Raw genomic sequence first — 21,387 nt, 5'->3', positions numbered from 1 at the left:
ATTTTCGGATATGAAGTTTCCCTTTCAGAATCAAATAAATAACTTGAAGGTGGTGAATTTTGGCCAAGTTTTCTGTTAACTTTCCAAAACTTTAATCTAATTAACCCTTAGACAAAAAAGACTCTCGTTGTCATTCCTTAAAATCCAGTGCTAGAAAAAACTCTTATCCAAGCCACTTCCCTTAATTCATAGCCTACCATAAACAAGGTACATTTCAAATGATAAACTTTTGCAGATAATATCAATGTGGTTCCATTCTTGACTGCAATAAAATATCTTGTTTTGTTTTAGATAATGATTATAGCTCTAAATAATATTATCCGCAGTGTGTTGACAAAAGAATTACAAATCACTTATGCAAGTACCAGGTAAGCTTTTGTTTTTACCCAAAACAATCAAGGTTATAAAAGCATCCACAAGTATGCATTGTTTTAGAAATTTGCTTTGAAATTCAGAAGAAGTTTTATGGTCCCTTTTATTGTTTTTTTCTATTCTTTATGAAGACTTTTTTCGATTTTAGATGCTTTTCAAAGAGTGGTTTGGTGTCAAAACGTTACAAATATGCATTGAATAGAGCTTACCAGAAGAATCCGTAAGTATTTACCTTCATTCTAACTTTGCCAAATATATAAATCCTTCAAATTTAAAGTTCAGTCAATTCACCATCTTAAACTTTGACCATAGATTATATTGATTATTTTTTAATTGGTAAGAAGGTTAATCAACCATAGATATAATATTTTATTTCAAATAATTTCAATTTAATTTTTGTCTACAGAGGTGGTTCAAAAGGGAAATCAAGAAAAAGTAAGTCGATGTTAAATCTCCTTTTTAAGTATTCTGTTTTAAAGCAAGGATTTGATGATAGAATTACAGTTTGTAAAGTTGAATGTGTTAAAAAACTTTTGGAGCAACGAATACAGCATGATTGTATATAATATTTTTGAGGGAAAGTGATGAAGGTGGTTCATTGTGTTTTTGACGGGAAATGCTGAAAGAGTTTATCGTATTTTCAGGTTGAAAGGATTTATTGTATTTTTGAAGGAAAAAGTTGAATGGTTCATCAAATTTTTGAAGGAATAATGTTGAATGATTTTTTGTATTCTTGTGGGAAAATACTGAATGAGTTTATTGTATTTTTGAAGGAAAAGTTTGAATAGGTTTATTGTATTTTTGAAGGAAAAAGTTGAACTGTTCATCATATTTTTAAAGGAATAATGTTGAATGATTTTTTGTATTCTTGAAGGAAAATACTGAGTGAATTTATTGTATTTTTGAAGGAGAATTCTGAATGAGTTTATGGTGTTTTCAGGTTGTAAGAAATTTAATGTATTTTTAAAGGAAAAGGTTCAATAGGTTTATTATATTTTTGAAGGAAAAATTAAATGGTTCATCATAATTTTTAGGGAAAATGCTGAATGAATTTATTGTATTTTCGAAGGAGAATTCTGAATGAGTTTTCGTATTTTCAGGTTGTAAGGATTTATTGTATTTTTGAAGTTTTTCGGCGAAGTGAAAGAAATTATTACTTTGAGATGATAAAATTTCAACAAGTTTTTTCTTTCCCTTCCAGACTTTATTTATGGTGACAAGACAGTCACTTACTTCACATTACAAGATTTCGACAGCGAAAGTGACGGTACAGAAGAAATTTACAATCCAAAACAGAAAGTTTACAGTGAATATATTGAGGACGCTGTCAAAGATTTACTTTCAAGCAACGAAGTTGACGAGACGTTGAGAAATTGTCCCATTGAAATTGTAGATGTATGTTTAAAAAGAACTTTCGATTTCTAATAGATTTGGTTTGTCCCTTTCATTATTTTCAACGTACAGTGACATAAATCGCTCCCGAGGGTGAGAAATGCCCAATTATTTACAACAAACTTTTGCGAGAAAATCCTGTCCATATGGCCAGCCCCCTCAAAAATTTTATTTCACTAAGGTTTTGCTTTTGCTTTTGGTCAATTTGAAGCTCGGTAATATTCAGATTTGGACTCAAATTAAATCACATTCAAATTAAGTCACAAAGACATTTTAACATGCCTAAGTACAAACAAAGTTAAATACCAAATGTTGAAAACAAACAAAACTCATGTCGAGTTACAGGCCTCTCGGGGCATCCCTCATCCATCGATTTACACTTTTTTATCGAGAAAATGCCTACATAGTTTTTAATGTATAACAACAAACGATATAAGAACATAAGGCTTCGATGGCCAAAATATTAAAGAACGAGCTAAGAACATTTTAAGGCTTTATGTACTCAAATCACTCAATTTCTTGGGACAAAAATACTGACAAAAAGGTGAAAATAAGAACATTTATAGGCTCAAAACTCAAAAAGTTAAGAACCTCCGAAGGCTTCAAAAAGTTTCATTGTTTTTTTAAGAAAAATGTGGACTTTATAAATTTTTGATCAGCTATTGTATTTTTCCTTATATACAGGTTGAAGTGAGTGATTCACTAGCAAGCGCTTACATTGTTTGGAAAATTTCGAACGAAGTCCCCTCTGAAGAGAAAGCAGACGCCAGGGTAGGATTGAATTTTTTTTGTTTTTGTTTTGTTTGTTCGACTGAAAATCTCTCTTATTTAATTAAATCTCATGATAGGTATATTAGTCATAGAGCCAACCATAATATCATTGTGGAGGGAAATGAGTAAAAAAGGGTAACGGTAGTTTTTCTTTAAAAATAAATGACTTATTTATTTACAAATTTGACATGAAAAAATATGCATTAAATAAAGAATTTGTTTCTTTTTTAAAATTCAAGTAGAGCATATCGCAAATTGTTTACAATAAACCTCGACAAGCAAACACCCATTTTGTTTTGGTCTTTCGGTGTAGAGGGTCGATCCATATTTCTCCAATAGCTCTGTCGTGTTTTCTTCGATACCAATTTATTGATCCTGATCCTGAATAATTGGAATGAATCATAAAATGAGAGGGAATTTGCCATTTTTTTGAAATCTAGTTTCTTTTTAAAAAGTTAACATTTCACCAGACTAAATCAAGTATTCAAGGCACAATTATAAACGAAAATTAACTTCTCTTCTGTGCTTAGTTGTAGATACTTGAAGATTATAAAAGAGGGCATTTTTTTGTTGTTTTCCATGATTTTAGTCAATCAGTGATGAACAGTGGGTTGTATGTCATTCAAAGAGTTTTAAAAAGACGGTATTCTCAGAACAAAAAAATTCTACTGTAAAAATTTGAATTCTACAAGAAATTGATTTTTCCTATTTATTTGATTATTTCACACTTACAAATATCTTTTCAACCGTTATTTAATTCGAATTCTATCAAAATTGTAGCCTCTTATATTTACATTGAAGATTGTTTGATACAGACCATAAGATATTTGTGAGGTTCAAAAGTGATTGATTTATGAAAGAAAACCAAAAGACTCTAATGTTTTAGTCTAATGGTTTCAGCGGTCTATCTCAACGAATAGCTCTTTAACTTAAAAATGTAGTACCATCACTTACTGTTAACAGCATGCTTCGGTCTGTATTTTCTGTTGGCACTTTGACGCCATTTTCAGTGATGCCAATATTTCCCATGGTTTGATCAATATTTTCAGTGGGTTGTCTTCTAGGTCTGATGTCCTCCACAACTTCTTGACTTCTACGAAACGGTTTTAAGGTCTCCAGTAAAACAAAAGTGATAGTTGGTGCAGCCGGCCTAGAAACCTGAAAATCTGTGTTGTTAATTCTGAAAATATTGCCTTCTAATGTCAAAGAATTCAAAGTTTTGTCTTGTGCCATCATTTACTTTTTTGTTGTTGCGAATTTTTTTCTTCATTTTTTCTCGCGAGCTTTTATACTCGGCCAATTTTGTTTGAGATCTCATAACCTCCGAAAGTTTTATTCCAACCTTCAAAAAATCGATCTCAAACCCTCTCTAGATTATTTTTTCCACACTGAAATCTCAAACTTCTAAGACTCTGAAATTTGATTTTGCAAAAGTAAGCACTTATTATTTTTCCATTGTCACTGCCTGGTTTTCACTAGCTAAGATTTCACAAAGAGGCTTTGTTGGCGATCATTCTACAGAGAGTGGAAACCGGAGCCTTTAGAAAGTTCTAGAAACTCAAATTTTATTGTGTTTTTTTCAAGTCACTGATTGGTCAAAGCAATATTTGATGCATTTTGATTGGTTAGTTCTATATGCTAATGCGTTCTCATTGGTTGCTTTTATTCTATTGTTTTTTTGTGTTTGTCAATAATTGCTTTTAACAAACAAGGCTGATTTCAATGCATCGTTTACTTTTATATAAGAACAAATTATGTACTAACATTAGGCTTTGATGGCGAAAATATTAAGAACATTATAAGACTTTGCTGACTCTAAAACACCAGATTTCTTTAAGAATTGAACAAAAAAATACTCAAAAAGTGGTAAGAATAAGAACTTTTTCAGAAAAGTTTTAGGCTTGAAACTCAAAAGGTTAGAAGTAGAAACACGTATTTTGTTTAACCTTATTAATGACAACACGGTTTTAGTTTTCTTGTACAAGATATATGATACTCCTATATTCTTAACTTTGTATTCGTTGTAATAACAATTATAATAACGATACTCCTATATTCTAGGGATAAGCTGGAGTTTTTACAAGCTCTTTTGTGATTTGGTTGGTAGTTAAGATGTAATAAGAACAATCTCGTTCTTTTTCTAAAGAACGCGTCATCTCTATCATTTCAAATGACCAATTAGTGAAGTATCTTATAAAAACTCCAGCTCGTCCAATTTTATAATTTTTCCATACAGCTTTCTTTATCAGCGTACCTTCGAGGGACCATATCCTAAAGTTTTCATGTTCTGTTCGGGTTTTTAATTCCGTAGTATTTCATGAGAGGGAGAGCATTCTTTGCAAAAAATATAAGACATGGAAGCGCTCAATTTGGTGTAAAAACAAAACTCAAGGGTAGAATTCAGTTTGACTTTTTTGTCGAGGGATATAATATTTTAGAGACTGATATATTCTGTTTTGATCCACTGTATGTTTTTAATTTTAAAAGAATATATTAGTTACAAGCGCATTCGTCAATATGCAATGTCTTCTATTTTTCTCAATCGAACGCGAAGAAGACAGATACGGCTTATATCCCACCTCCACGTGATGTCTTTTGACCAATGGAATCGCGAGAATCTTACTGATGCAGGATAAAGTAAATTATTTTTATAAGAATGGGTAATTAAAATAAAATCTTTTTTGTTGAGCTTCCCATGGATTGGACGGTCGTTGTTTTGTTGGATAATCTCTCCTCTTCATTTCCAAAAGCATAACGTCCTAAACAGATGTGAAAAGACCTTCAATATCCAAAACTTTATTAAATTTGGGGTCAAAATAGACCCACGAGGGATACACGTTTTTTATAAGAATAAACTATATAAGAACATAAGGCTTCGATGGCTAAAATGTTAAGAGCAAGTTACGAATATTCTTTTTGTACTCCCGATTTCTAAAGAAAATGGACAAAAATACTCAGAAAATGGTGAAAATAAGAACATGTTCTTAATATTTTTTGGCTTAAAACTGAAAAAATGAAGAACATCCGTATAAAATCAGTTGTTCTGTTTTACAGTACTTGTCTTGAACAAGAAATAAACTCGTTTCATTCAACGATGTTAAAAGTGACCCAATTTGAAGTCAAAGAGATTAAAATATATTTTAGCTGAGAATGGAAGTGACATGCTATTTCGAGTACTTTAGGCGTAAAAACTTTCGCGAGGTCGAAATTTCGCGAAATTTACGACATTTGCTTTCGCGAATTCGAGGAAAAAATATTTTTCGCGAGCATAAACCTTCACGAATTGGATGATCAAAATGAAGATTTTCATTAAAAAATGGCTTAAAAGTGACATTTTAGTGTCATCACAAGCGATTTGAAGTACAAATGAAATGGAACGTTCTCAAGCGTTCTGGAACGTTCCAAGAACGCTATGGAACGTTCCAGAACGCTCATGAACGATCCAAAAGCGTCCAAAAGCTAATAGATTACTCAATAATACGTTAGTGAACGTTCTGTAATGTTCCTGGACGTTTAAGACACTAGTAGTAAATAACAGGGAACGATCAGGAACGTTCAAGAACGTTCTCTAGCGTTCTAACAACGTTCCTTAACGTTCGAGAACGTTCCCTATCGTTCGTTTTGCTAGAACGTTCCATTTTATTTGTATTTAAAGTCGATTGTGATGACATACTCCTTGAATTTGCTTAAAACTGGTATTCTATGAATTCAATGACGCTTTTAAGGCACAGAAATGCAACAGTTACTAGTTTTGATTTTGATTTGGAAGCTTTATAGATTTTCAAAGAATTTTTCGCGAGCATAAAGTTTCGCGAATCACCTTTTCAAATGCATTTACTTTCGCGAAAAAGGCCAAAATTCGCGAAAATCGTTGAAGTTTTTGCTCGCGTTTGAAAAAAAAGTTTATACGCCTTGAAAAAAAACTCGACTTAAGGTTATAAGGTTATATCGCCTATCGGCCAAAACTTAGTCGGCCCTAAGTGACTAAATTTTGACTTGGTGACTAAAATTAGGGCCGACTAAATGGCCAAAACTTAGTTATTAGTCGGCCTTTAGTGATTAAATTTTGAGGAGGTGACTAAAATTAGGGCCGACTAAGTTTTGGCCGATAAGGTACGTTTTACTCACTATTATTGATCCATAGTCTGGTCAGTGTTTTGACTTGCTACTTTGACATTCGTGTTGACCAAATGATTTCCTTGAGCACCAATCGATACTGGTAAAAGAAGTATGGTGATGTTTGGTTCTGTGTTTCTTTGAATTTCACTTGTTGTGTTGTCCAGTTTGACGATTTTGCCTTCAGTGGTCATCTCTGGTAAACTGTCCTTCTCCATTCTTCTTGAAAGTTTTATTTGATTTGATCTACTAGAAGTTCGTCTTTATATCAGCATGAGGAGACTTGACATGTAGAGACTCGCATGAGACTTGACATGTAGAGACTCTTGATGAAAGCTTTCCCTTTAGTAGTAAGTATATCTAATATAGCTGGATAAGCAGATCGCTGCTGCGCAGCAACCTTTTTTTTAATTTCGCATAGCGAAAGTATTACAGTCGGTTTTCTGCGGTCGTAGTGCTAAAAATCAACACGCAGCACTCGTTCTTCGTGTTCACAGTGCTCCACATGTTCTTCTAGAACATTCTAGAATATTCTAAAGATGGACTCACGCACAAAGATGAATAACAGCGTTTCTTTAATGGTTCTACAAGGTGAATGTAACCAAGGGTTTGTAAACATTCCTTGTGAAAGCTTTTTAATGGCTGCTTGAAGTCAACACTTTTTGTACACTTTTCCTGCTGTGTATATATTTTTATTATGTTTTCTGGTAACTTGTAGAGTATTTAAAGAGGTTTGTCATTCGTTTACTACTTAGTATTTTATGTTTGTGTAGTTATTGAATGCACCAATAAGCTTTTACAGTGCTCAGTAGAGTTTTTTGGCTTCTTTTTGACCACACCCCGCCCCACAACAACTGACAACAGAACCCTCCAATACAAAAACACAGGTATAATATTTTTTAGCAATTAGTCATAGGTGTTGATAGTCAGATGAATAGAGCTTTTCGTCGTTGATCGCATTCATATGGAAGCAGCCATTTTTTATACAAATCATAGATTGCCGAAATAGATTTGCATGGTTTTGCATATATAAATGTAGAAAATGACGTCATTTTCAAAATGATTCATCTTTTTTCAATTTATGATTCACCTGTACCTGTACCTCAAGCGCTGTTTCGTGGAAATAGGGCTTTCTGTGGTTATATCTAGACCACAAACTTTTTGATTTTTGGTAATATTCGATTGTGTGTTCGATTGCGTTCGAGTAAAACGTTTGATTGGTTTGATTGATTGTAAATTACCTTCGATTATGTTTGATTACGATTATGTTCTATATATAAGTTTAATTGGGATTAAATTAAATTGGATCACTTCTTTAGAGCTTTTTTAGCGTGGACTACCAAGCGCGTAAGTATATATATACGGTACGATAGGGAATAAAATCGAATATAATTAAATCAATCGAGTGTAATCAAAGTCGAATTTGAAATTTGAAATGTTTTTAGTATATGGTTGAAAATGATGACATAAAGATCGTCGAAATATTCCTACAACATCGACTCTATTTTCTTGTTGTTTTTTATTTAAAAATCCAAGGAAATGTTTATTTTTGGGCTATGCTTCTTTTTAACACTAAACAAACACCAGACAGTTTTGAGCGGTGTAATCTAATAATACTTTTCAGCATCCAACAGAAGATGAGCAACAGTCTGGTGCATCGGCAGGGTAGGTGAAGCTCCAACATCACAACAACAAAACACAAAAGAATAATTTATAAATGAGTTTATTCATTCTTATTGTTGTTTTGATGCTGGAGTCTGGAGTTTTTAATTATATTCAACTTGACATTGCACTCCTGAAGGGGCCATCAACAAATCATTTTCAATTTTTAATGGCATTCGGCTGTTAACGGGTAGAGGAAGGTTGACCCCATGCTGCTAAGAAGATTTGTAAAGGTCAATAATGTTTTTTTCCATAAGCATAACATTGCCTTTCTATGAGCATGCATTTTGATATCCAGGATTTGTAGCCAACAAATCCCACCAAACTTGCGCGGCCTTGAGCGGCTCGCCTGGTTTTTACACAAATGACAGATTGAAACTAAAATTTACCGCTAAATTTCGAAAAAAATATCAATCGTAAACAAAGGAATTGCTACATTCAATCTGTCGTCAAAAATGCACTTTTTCTTGCCTGAGAAAGGTTTCGGGCTTTAAACTCAATGCGACAACCCGCCCCCCCCCCCCCCATTTAGGTCTCTCTATGAAAAAGTAAAATGGTATCTACAACCTCGTGTACAATATTCTTCAAGCATCACGTTTAACACGTCGTTGTACAGCAGATACCCCCCCGCTTGACCTCGTTATTTTATGGTCAATTTTTCTCATTTCGAATATTATGCGAAATTTTCGACTTCCTAGTCGTCTTGTTTATACTTTTTCTCGGCAGGAAATAATTAATTCTCGTTATCTTCTTGTTTAGACATTTTTCCCATTCCTATGATGACTTGATAATGATAATTTGATTATGTCTTCACATATGGAAAAGGTAGAAAGGTAGAAACAGTTGGAAAAGCTCCAAAAGAATTATGAGAGATATAGATACCATAGTTTCTGTATGAAAATTTTCAAAGTAACTCAACAACAACCTTGACGACGTTGCTTAAAGTGAGGTGAGTAACAGTGAAGCGAGGGGTAACGATTTAGTAATGGAAAAACGAGGGGAAAAAAGTTGAAAAGGTGGCCCTGATGTGTCGAACTGTCAAAACTTTTGGTCCGTATTGACTTTCCGTGATTGGTTCTCTCACAGCATACACGCTTTTTTATATAAGAATACACTTTATAAGAATGTCCATGATGAAAATGGCCAAAAAATTAAGAATAATGCTAAGAATATTACCATCATTGAATTTTGCTACTCAAGCTATGAATGCCATTTGTAGAGCATTTTCAATTATAAATGATCAATTATCTCCCAAGTAAGGTTCACTACTTTCACAAAAATGCCATTAGGATCCTAACCTAAGAATGCTGTAAGAATATTTTAGGATGATTTTCCCCTAAAAAAATCATACGAATGGTCTGAAAATTATTAATTAGTTTTTAGAAATTTTTAGAAAATGCCAATTTTACGCCACTTTAAACGTAAAAAATAAGTGGATGAATTTAAAATTTTAAGATTTAGAACAAAGCCTAAAAAACACAAAGCCAAAATGTTTTAATAACTAATTAGAAATAATTGTCCTTTGTGTAAATTTTTAGATGAATCGACACAATTATTTTTATAAAGATGATGATCAAAATAATACTCACTTGATGCATTATCCTTGAAATTTACCGATAACCAAAACAGCTTAAATCGCCTAGCACCATCGAATCCATTATCCAATGACTTCATTAATACAATTACCAGCACTATCAGTTGCAGCATTGTAATGACAAGTACTTTCATATTATTATCAGAATAACCAGAGCCTTCAAATCATTCCATTTATTCACAAAAATTAATTTCGATATGATTATAACCCACCTCATTGAATTTATTGTCTCCAAAGTCACCTTTCTCAGAACCAGGAGACCCTGCTGCACAATCCTCAGATCCTCAAAATCCTTAAATAGGATGACCATAGTCGTAGACGATGTTATCGTCTGTTACATTTATAGTAACGACGGGAAAAATGGCGGTATGGCGTTATACGGAAAAATTCGGCGGGAGAGTTTCGAAGAGGCAAACTCTACCGGCTGTAAACTCTTTTCAGCAAAAAGCCCGTTTGCGAATTTTCTTCAGCTTTGGGCTTATTTCTGAGATAGTGATTTGTCTTAGACTATAACATAGTCTACCGTAGTCGTTAAGTTCTACCAAAATTACCAGAACCATTAGCTTTGGTGCACAAACTTACAGATTTTGATAGCTCCCTCGTTCTTCCGTTACTTCGTCGTTACCGGCCGTTACCACTTTTAGTAACATCGCAACCCTGATCGAATATTTTGTTAGTCTGTACACAAACCTGATATTTACGGCTTATTTCAAAATTTATTGACTTTACTGACTTGAGATTTTTCAAACCGACCGCTACGATGGAGTGCAGATGAGAGAAGGGAGACGAGGAGAGAAGTGTAGCGAGCACCTCACTAAAAACCGGGATTTTTCATCTCGTTTTTTGCGTAAAAAAATACGCGGGTGACGTCTAGTATAGGCTAAGAGAAGTGTGGCTATTTATAAATCATACTTCATCGCAGAGATTTCCGTACGGGAAACAGAGTACACAAAGTGTACTGCGAAACGATGAACATGAGATGCACTCTGTTACAGAGTGATATAATATATTGTCGTTTTTTGAGCCCTGTTATGCGTTTTATTACCTTAAAACCGCAAAATGTGTTTTCCTTTTTTCACTTGGCAGTGATTAACTGTACTACAAAAAGCACTAAAAACTTTCCGTGTCACAAAAGAAAAAAAGAGTGCAAACTAAAATTTTCCATGCGACTGCATGCGATTGATTCACTTGTTTTAGACTAGGGGAAAAAGTTCGAGCACTATTTTTATCACCAATAAAACGATATGTATACGAAATAGACTTCCAATAAAGCTCTTTTTTTCATGATATCTACAGTTTACTACTTCGTTTCCTTTAAAAATCATCAAAAAAGAGCACTCTTTATAGTCAACCATATGAAAGTTTAAGCCGTTTTTTTGACTAAATAAATATTGAATGTAGGATTTTAATGATTTTCCACTCCTGATTATCTTTTTAACGAGCACACGATAGCTATCTAATTTGAATTCTATCAAAAGTTACAGCCTTATTTTGTCTATGCTGTAATAGACGATATCGGCTTCACATGAAAACTCAGATTTGACCCCCGAGAATTCCCCACAATGCTTACCACAATGCTTTGCGCGGAAAATATTTCACTGCGAACTTTTTTCCGCGCAAGGCATTGTGGGGGAATTCTCGGAGGTCAAATCTGAGTTTTTATGTGAAGCCGATATCGTCTATTGTAGTGAGACAGATTTTAAATATATTTAAGCCTTTATGCGTATGGAAGAGAGAATTTATCTCGGTCATACGTTTGCATAAATCAGTTTTTTGCTGTAACCAATTGTTATGGCTGCTTTTGCATAATTATCTACCATGGTAAACAATTTTTAATTTATTTCAGATACTTTCATTGAATTAATTTATTCATATAAGTTATCCCACCGAATTTATTATAATTAATGCAGAATTAGCTGTTAGTCCGTGGGAAATTTCCCTCACTTTAAAATTATGCGGGGTCGTCATTGCTACTAGTAAAACATTCTCGTTTTTTATGAAATTTGTTCTTTTTGTCTATTTTTAGTAATGCAGGATTCTTTAGATAAACCACTCAGGAGAGTGAGGAATCAATCATCAATTTTGATTTACAAGCTTTCATCCGTGTCGATTCAATGTGTGAAAAACTTATTTTCAGTGTTTTTTTTTTCAGGGTATGAAAATGCAAATATCTTGAAAAATTGACCATTATGAATAGAACAGATAGAAAAATCCGAGTTTCTCAAACTCCACTCACTATCCTCACTACCTCACTCTCATTATTGTCCTCACTACCTCACTCTCATTATTATCCTCACTACCTCACTCTCATTATTATCCTCACTACCTCACTCTCATTATTGTCCTCACGACCCTTAAAATCAACACCATTGTATATTACAAGAGCTGTTATTTCTTTGTTGGTGTTTAAGCAAACTTAATATGCGGTGGAATTATGTCCATGGGTGGAACATACATCATACATACACGCTTTTTTTTATAAGAATGGTGCAAATCTATTTCATCATGGATATTCTTAACTTTTTTGGGAAAATCATCCTAAAATATTCTCCCGGTATAAATCAATTGCAATATTTACAAAATATGAAAATAAAAATTAACCTTTTCCACTTTTTTACAAGAAAATTTTTCCAAATCCAAAACTATTATAAAACAAGAATCGCAAAATTGCGACTAAATATTTCCTTAAAAATGAAGGTCATTCATTATTGACATATATAAAAAAGTATACACATATAATATACATATATATTTGTCCAGAAAGAACTGGCATGTTGTTTGCTTTGTTTTGGTGTTTAAAAATACATTATCAGTCCTAAAAAAAAAATACAAATTTGAATATAATGAGGGCATAAGTCTGGTTAAATATTAATTTATTCACAAGATTTAAGGATTACTGAAAAAATACTACTGCAGATGAACTAAACTCAAAAACTAAAACTTTACAATTATAAATTTACATTACGACAAAGTAAAAATTTATTTTTAATAGCAACAAAGAAAAAAATGTTGCTCAAAGTTTTAAAGCATTTAAATAGCTTTAAACAGTAGACCTTTTTTTAAAGAGGCAGCCATGTTGAATAATTATGTACTCTGACAGCATAAAAACAATGACACAGTCGTGCATAATTTAGGTCTATTTAGTTCAGTAGGTATAGAGAAATCAAGATTTGAAAACAGACACTGCATTGGTTTACAAGACTAGAGAAAGATGTCAACCATCCACACGGTTCATGAAAAAAATAAAGTACCTATTTATCAAAAAAAAAAAAGGTTCTCTTTTTTTTGGTAATCAATACGCTGCGCAAGCGTATGAACAATTTTCTATTGTTTTGATTTTGGCAACCACAAGAAACTTCACTCTCCCCCGTAAAAAATGGTAGGTAAACAGCCAGTTCTCATAAGAACCCAGCAGAGAAATGGTAGGTAAAGAACTCCTTTTCACCATAACTTCTTTTCCTCTTAATGAATTTTTGTGAAATTTTCAGGAGAGATACATATAATTGTCATTAATATCATGTTCAAACATCTAAAACATTCTCTTTAAAGGAAGGAAAAAAAATGGCAATGTTTACATTTCTCTAACCTTCCACAGTACTAAAGTGAGCATTTTTACCTCCCGCCTCTACGGTGGAGATGGCGAGACTGTTAAACGGTGTCTTCCAACAAACAACAATCAATATACCCTAACAGGATCCCACGGTGTAAACATTATCAACCAACAAAACCCACACCACCAAAATTGTAAAAATAAGTCAATATAATTTCTATCAACAATTTCTCGTAAAATGTTTTTTTTTCCAACATTCTGACTGTCTGATACATACCAATCATGGCTGGAGTCATCATGCAGTCATGTGTAGAGTGACTGTGTATAACAACAAAAGTTTATTGAAAATCATCCCACGGTAATGGTGAAGCTAAAGATTTATCAACCAAACAAAACTGACGCCAAGTCAAATGAAATCTGTCGATTAAAAATTTCCATGAAAATTACAATCGAAACTTATCTCATAAAATGCTTTTTTCAACATTCTGGAGGTGTTCAAAGTTAGAGGTATCATATGTAGAGCCAAGCAATACATGAAAAGTCCTTTGCTATCCCATTTGCCATGAGATATAAGAGTCAAGAAATCAAACAAAAACCAACAAATCATGTCTCTTCACTTGCATGTCACATCGTGTTTTATATGGGGTAACCAGAAAGTCAATCCACAAGAACAGCCATCTTCTTTTATCATGGAGTGTTCCAAAACTATTGGTAGGTTGTTTGGAAGTACAAAAACCCACACAGTTTGATTTATTTTAAAGATTTAACTTGAAAACAAACTGCATCTTCTAGCCAAAGACCATGTTTCAACCTGCACATACAATTGCCAGTCGGGTCTGCTACTAACATGTAATAGTTTTATTATAACCAGGCTTGAGAATCCGTAAGGAATTTGTAACATATATTATATATATAGTTTATTAGTCGACTTGAATCATGATACATACTTTATACTTCACTGGATGCATTTTTCCCTGTGAAATTAAAAACGGGCGTCAGTCAGGGCGTATGGAAGGCGTTTTGACACGGGAAATTATTATTATTATTATGAAGGAGAAAGCCCGTTTTAACAAATATTTCCCTTTTGGAAAACGGGAAATATTTAATAATGATACTGATAATCATAACTCCTTGCGATGGATGCCAGCTTGGAAAACTACCGTTATGAAGAGCATGTCTGGGAAATCATTATAAGAAATATTCGAAGTGGCTTGTGGATTTCCCGGCACTCTTCTCATCAACAGCATTGGTCTTGATGACCCCTAGAAAAAAGAAACTTAATATAGATTCTTACTATACTATTTTACTACACCCCCTTTTCACAGACCCACTGGGACCCCTTCCCATTGGAAGGATTGGCCAAAATATCGTCCCCAGCGGAAAATTATACTCTAATTTTTGTCCCCGCTGAAAAAAATCAGATAAGCAAATCCTCACTGCAAATATTATAATAATAATAATAATAAGTCATAAAAATTATCCCCATCGAGTTTTGGTCCGTTATTTTTACCACCACTAACCTGAGATCAGATTGTGGTTGTTTTCTGCCCACCACGCTGAAGCTCTAAAGGGATGGGTGAAAACATACAATCTGACGAATATGCTATCTCAAAGTCGGTATGGACCGCGTTTGTCTAAAAGGACTGGGGATGACAACAAAGTTGCGTGATTGTGTTTACGAATAGGGCGCGTATCAGTTTTTGACTTTCTGGCGCACAACAAGATTCTTGTTGTAAAATTTTCCCCGGGAGGACTATTTTCCTCAGATGTATAATTTTCAAGTGCCTTCAGAGGTTTACCGTGCACGTAAGAAAATTATGAACAGCTGTTATCAGGTTAACCACCACTGGCTGAAAAAATCCTACCGGGTCTGTGAGAAGGGGGTGTCTTACTGTCTCTTGCCTTGTTGACGCTGAAAAACTAGACTGTGTCGAGGTTTGATATCCCCTAAATATTTCCTCTTGATTAAGAGTTCTCGTGAATATCTTTTCAACGATGTTATAATTTTCATAACAAAGATTGAGACAACAGTTAAACGAAGGCAAGCAAAATAAAAATAGATGCACATTTATAACATGTATGTAATTTGATTCCTGATAATATAATCAAACAATCAAAACATTCACCATTTTACAATTAATTTATTCCGTGTGAGACGCTTTTTTGTGTTGTTTTGATTGAAAAAAGTCATAAATTTAATGTGTTTTTTTTCATATCAGAATTACACTCTTGTGTGTTTAATTTTGTAGGCACAACTAAAAACTGAAAGCATTGTTTTAATTTTGATTTTGAAAAGGAGGGCTTCTGCAGAAGATTTACTTTGAATATTTTCGAAAACTTTAATCTAAGATGAGTTTGCAAAAAGTAGGCTATGAAAACAACAGATGTATAATATGTACTTGGGTTAAAAAATAATTATTACCAGGACTTTACTTACTTTGCTGTCGTCGAATTTGTGTCAGCCTCGTCGCTTGCTGTTTTGACAGTAAAAGCTTGAATGTTGACCAGATTCTGTTTCAAAGTAGTTAGCGAACTACACAACACAAAAGTTATATTAAGTGTGTCATCTCTTCTGATTACAAAATCTGTGTTGCTCACTTTGACGATATCACCGTTCAGGTCCATGGCTGGTTCGTTGTCTTGCTCGCTCATCTTGACTTTTCTTTATTTTATCACAAACAATATTCTCCCCTTTTAAAGTGGTATACACGCATAGACGCTTAAAAAAGGTCAATGCAGAGAGTGTCATGGACGAAAACCAGTTTTATATGATACGGCATTATATGAATCCGGGGGTTCTACCGCCTGTATTCATAGCATCTTTAACAATAAAACACATTCTTCTATTCCAAATTATTAGCTGGTGAAAGGCTGTATAGGACTTTGATCATCTCCATATTGACTTTTTTTCATTCCCTTCTTTCCTTCGTAGTCTTTGCGTTGCTCCTTAGATCAACTAAACGTTTAACTCGACCCCCGTCTTTTCGACTTTAACTATGTTAAACTGACCAATAAGATGGAAGCTTGATTTGCGTCATCTTTATTTCGTGACTTCATCAGCTAATTTTGCATAAATTATGCATATTCAGATTGTGGGGAAATTCCCTGTTTTCAATCAATTTTGACCACAAAATCGTCTATAACTTTTGATCTAAAAAAGTTGACACTTTGATATAATACATTTTTTTGATCAGTTTGAAAAGCTCTATCACGTGGTATAGGCTTTTTTTTATTTTGAAGACCCCCTAAAAATCATAAATTTTCAGAATTTTGCCTAAAAACGCAAAAAATCGTAAATAACGCAAAAACTGTGGGTTTTCAAGCTTGGTAACATTCAAATTCGGAATCAGCACCCTCAAATTGAGTAAGAAACGCATCAAAAAGTTGGTCACAGATACTTTGAATTTTTGGACCTACCCCGGTGGGGTGGATTAACCTGTGGTACGTTCGTTCGTTCGGTCGTCCTTTCGTCTGTTCGTCTGTTACCAACTGTTCTCAGGATTGAATCATAAGAATCTTTTGATTTTTGGTACAAAGGTGCAAAATGGTAGTGGCCAAAATGTGGGTTAAAAAGTAGGATGAGGATGTCTGCCGTGAGTAAAATTCAAAATGTGACGGAGCCCGATTTTCGAAAAAAAAAATTTTGGGCAAATTTGGGCCAAAAAACGGCTAAAAACGGGTTTTTTCGATTTTGTGAAAAATTGGATTTTTAATTTTTTCTGATTTTTTGCATGAAAGTAGGCTAACATCATTGGTAAAAGATGGCTCAAGCAGATTTTTGCAAAAAAAATTTGTTGGCTCAAAAAAACGCATGTTTATCTATAAGAATCACTATTAATAAGCATACATCAATGTTCTTAGTCAAATTACTCAATTTTTTTATGAGATGGATGTTTTTTTTGCTCATGAGGGCTTACTTTTGAAGAATATGTGTGTTTTAGACATGAAATTTTGGTTGCTTGGCGTGTTTTTATAGAAAAACTGGCCAAATTTGATATTTTTCTATAAGCACATTAGCAATTACTTATGTATTAGCTTTTCTCGAGATTGGCTTTTTCATTCTTTATGATTTTTTTGCACAAAGATGCACATAACTATAAACCCTCGAATGTGACAGCTGTCGCGCGGGAAGAGGTTGATCGGTCCTCTCCTGGCACGTCAAGCGAATATTTATTTTTATGTCCCAGGCGTTTAAGATCTGACCCGCCGCTAGAAGATGGAGAGGACTAGAATGTACAGTGGAATTCAGAGTGACAGTAGAGCAAAGTAGACTTTACTTTAGGCGTACAAACTTTCGCGAGCAGAAACACTCCTTTGCTGACCTTGAGGTGATGAGCAGAAACTTTCGCGAATGGCCCTTCCTATAATTTTTAAAGACATTTACTTTCGCGAAAAGGGCCAAAATTCGCGAAAATCGCGAAAGTTTTTTACTCGCGAAAGTTTGTACGCCTAAAGTAGTTTTCCTTCAGTACATGTTTCCCATAAATAGTTCCATTAAAATAATAACATTCAGCTTACGATAAATTAATACTTCTTTATATACATAAGTCTGCGTCCAGACGTTGTCGATATCTCGAGATAGCGACTTGTTTTCTAGTGATCACCTTCCGACATTTCGGGCATCTTCTACAAAGGCATCCTCTGTTTTGCGCTGGGGCGCTCGGGAGGAGTGATTAAGACTAGAATTCCATCAACCGAACAGCATCTGCATCTTCAGATTTAAATGCAGATATTCTGTAACCATAAACCATCAATGTAAAAAACTTGACTCTAAAACCCTCTGAAATTTGTTAAGAAAAATGTTGTGACTCTGAAGTGTTACTTTTTTAACATTACAGGAAAAGACGAAATCACTTTTGAGCAAGAACCTTGCCCATATCAGGTATAAAATATTTAATGAGTCAAGTAATTATTACGTATTACGCACTGACCTTTATATACCCTGGACCAAGTTTCTCAATCCCGGCCAAGCAAAATCTTTGATCGGAGTTTTTTGAAATAGTCCATGAGCTGGGGGTCAAAATGGGCTCAATGAGGTTACCAGACATATTATATACCAAAAGATCCCAAATTTTATGTAGAGTGGAAATTTCCATGTTAGCAAGGTCAAAAAGTATGGAATCGAAAGATTTCGGGTTTAGACTGAGGGGTGGTATACTGTTAACACCTCAAAAATTGGGAATTTATCCTCTACCCTAGTTTTACACTTTTGTTAATATTTCAAAAAGTAAGAAAGATATAGACCTGAAATCTGATTTTCGTTGATTTGGCGCGCCATACAGCATTTTAAAAAAGGTCACTTTGGGTGTTTTCTTTTTCAATTTACTGTATATTCATGGTATCCATGAATTATACATTCGTTTTAACCCATAGCCCACTTTTCTCCAAGAGGTGTAAAATTGGTCATTTTTGGCTCGAAACAGGAAAATCGAATTTTTGAAGATTTGGCGCCCCATCAATAATCAAAGAAAGTTATTTTGAATGGCTAAGACCTATACTTGTATGAAAAAATACTTTTTTATTGCTTTTATACTGTTTTAACTCTAAAAACCTTAAAGATGTTGATTTTTTTCTTAGATTTTATGAAAATTTTGATTTTAATCGTTTTGGCACGCCTTTATGACGTCATAGGACCGATTTAGTAAATGACATATCATTGAAATTACATTCTGGGATTCTTTAGGGTAGTATGAGTATCTCCAAAAAATTTCAGGTCTATATCTTTCTTACTTTTTGAAATATTAACAAAAGTGTAAAACTAGGGTAGAGGATAAATTCCCAATTTTTGAGGTGTTAACAGCATACCACCCCTCAGTCTAAACCCGAAATCTTTCGATTCCATACTTTTTGACCTTGCTAACATGGAAATTTCCACTCTACATAAAATTTGGGATCTTTTGATATATAATATGTCTGGTAACCTCGTTGAGCCCAAAATCTCAAAATTAGGCCCTCAGCTCATGGACTAAAAAGTGGGACCCTAATGGCGGCACTACTCAATAGCGGTGTAAATGCATCGAGAGCGCTAGATCTAGTTTCCCTCGAAAACTTTTGATGATGTAGCGCCGTTATACTTTAATTTTTGACACTGCGATGGCTTCTTTACGGGTACCAATTCAAAAAAAGCTTGGTCCAGGGATATATTTATAAAGGTCAGTGGTATTACGTTGTGTCTTATCAAACTATCAGATCAAAAACCCTAACTTCGGCACCACGACTAAGAAGCTTTAGATTTAAATTTGACTCTCATGAATGAATACTTGCCCCTGAAGATGTTGCGGAAATGTTCATATTGGTCTAAAACGTATATTTATTTGTTGTACATCTATCCGCAGACACGTGTTTCGTCCTTCCCAGAACTCGTCAATGCGGCTTGGGTAAGCGAACATGGACTGCTGATGTCACCAGAGTGGTCAAAACACTAAGTGTTGAGCTTCCCATAATCGCTTGTGGTGAACGGAGAAGCAGAGCTTGCTCCCTAACAGAGTCTATAGAGTGCTCAAAGAACCGAAGTTCTGAGCGTAAATCTATCGGCAGACTATATTTGTTGTAGAGAGATGTACCAGTGTTTTTTCTTTGTCGCGATCGATTTCCACAACTGAAAATTTGCTCTCCATCTTAAGAGATGAAGGGTAGAAATTGAATACACTATTTCATAGTTTCTTTACATTATCTTTTTCAGATCCTTATTACCTGCTTTTACATCACTCACAAACGCTCCTAACGTTCATTTCGTCTACGATATTTTGTCCGAACGACGTGCCGAGTTGGAAAAACTTCTCGATTCCGTGAAAGACGAAATCGAAGAATTTGAAACGAAAAACCAAAACATAGAGCAAGAAATTAAACAAGAATAATCGCAGAAGAACGTTTTCGATTTTAGTGAAAAGGGTCGAAGAACTCAGTGAATCAGGATAAGACGGATTCGGAGGTCTGGGATTCAATTAAAGATGGCGCTTGTTGGCAGGGCAACAGTTTGGTGGTTGCTAGGTTCATTTTTCTTACTCTCCGTCGTGTTACGATTGGATGGTTCCACGCAATGGCGATGGTTTGTTGTCTTTATTCCAATATGGCTGCTCGACTGTTTCACTATTGTTTATCTGATTACGTCATTAGTTGTCGGTGCACGTAATAATAGACTGGTACAACGTATCAATGAATTTCAAGTTCCCAAAGAGCGAGCAGTTTATTTACTGATTGTAATGACTTTGAAATTACTTTTCGGACTCTTGCTTTGCACACATTTAGATGGTCACGTGACAATTTCATATTTTTACTTGTTTATCCCATTATGGTTGATGTTGTCAATGGTTACGGGGATGTCCATCATGGACACGTGGAAAGATTCAGCCAACCACCCACATCGACAGTAACGATAACGAGCTCGTATTCAAATTTTTATTATAAAAGATAAATATTCGACTGAAAGAAGACATGAGAATCTCATTTAATATTGCATTGGTAAAATTAGCATGGCTGATGCTTTGTTTTGAGGACTGAGTGATCATAATTATGTACAAAATTTCTAGCTAATCTTTCCGGACAGAATTATAACATGTTTTCTGTTAAATAAACTATTCCTGGATTAGAAAATTTGAAAATTACAACATCAAAAAATTGATTATGAAGAAAATGTACTTTTACTCGACCGTTGAGTTCTCAAAATCTCAGTGTTTTTTGTTCCAAACTCTACCGCCACTATTTTCCCCGTTAACCGCCCTCACACCCTGACTCTGCGTATATATATTTTCCAGCGTTTACTGACCATCTAGCGGACGATAGCATCGTTTAGTAACGAATGTTCTTAATTTTTTAGTTTACTCATGTTAAAATTGAACATTATTGAGCGTTGGGAACAATTTAAAATAATAGCTTTTTAAATTTTGAAGCATGTTTTAAAAAAAAAAAAAGAATGTTTTCACCTTTTAAA

The 21,387-nt window shown here is 34.1% G+C and overlaps 1 protein-coding gene and 1 long non-coding RNA gene across 2 annotated transcripts; one reads left to right on the top strand and one right to left on the bottom strand.

Annotated features, from left to right (window-relative positions):
* Window positions 1–286: 286 nt before the first annotated feature.
* Window positions 287–20,890, top strand: LOC136800761 (putative ribosome-binding factor A, mitochondrial). Its single transcript, XM_067057419.1, has 7 exons — window positions 287–368; window positions 521–592; window positions 779–807; window positions 1,574–1,767; window positions 2,449–2,535; window positions 18,296–18,339; window positions 20,140–20,890. The coding sequence occupies exons 1-7, from the start codon at window positions 295–297 to the stop codon at window positions 20,312–20,314; spliced, it is 675 nt and encodes a 224-aa protein (XP_066913520.1). The 5' UTR covers window positions 287–294; the 3' UTR covers window positions 20,315–20,890.
* On the bottom strand, window positions 2,735–4,343 carry LOC136800603 (uncharacterized). The gene is made up of 2 exons (XR_010845734.1): window positions 3,490–4,343; window positions 2,735–2,916 (listed from the first exon to the last, which is right to left on the bottom strand). It is a non-coding gene; the product is annotated as an uncharacterized lncRNA (long non-coding RNA).
* Window positions 20,891–21,387: the final 497 nt, after the last annotated feature.

Source organism: Clytia hemisphaerica, unplaced genomic scaffold (assembly GCF_902728285.1).
Source record: "Clytia hemisphaerica strain Z4C2 unplaced genomic scaffold, Clytia hemisphaerica genome assembly, whole genome shotgun sequence".
Classification (NCBI taxonomy): Eukaryota; Metazoa; Cnidaria; class Hydrozoa; order Leptothecata; family Clytiidae; genus Clytia; species Clytia hemisphaerica.
Note: the sequence above shows the minus strand (reverse complement) of the source record. Positions and strands in the feature narration are given on the sequence as shown.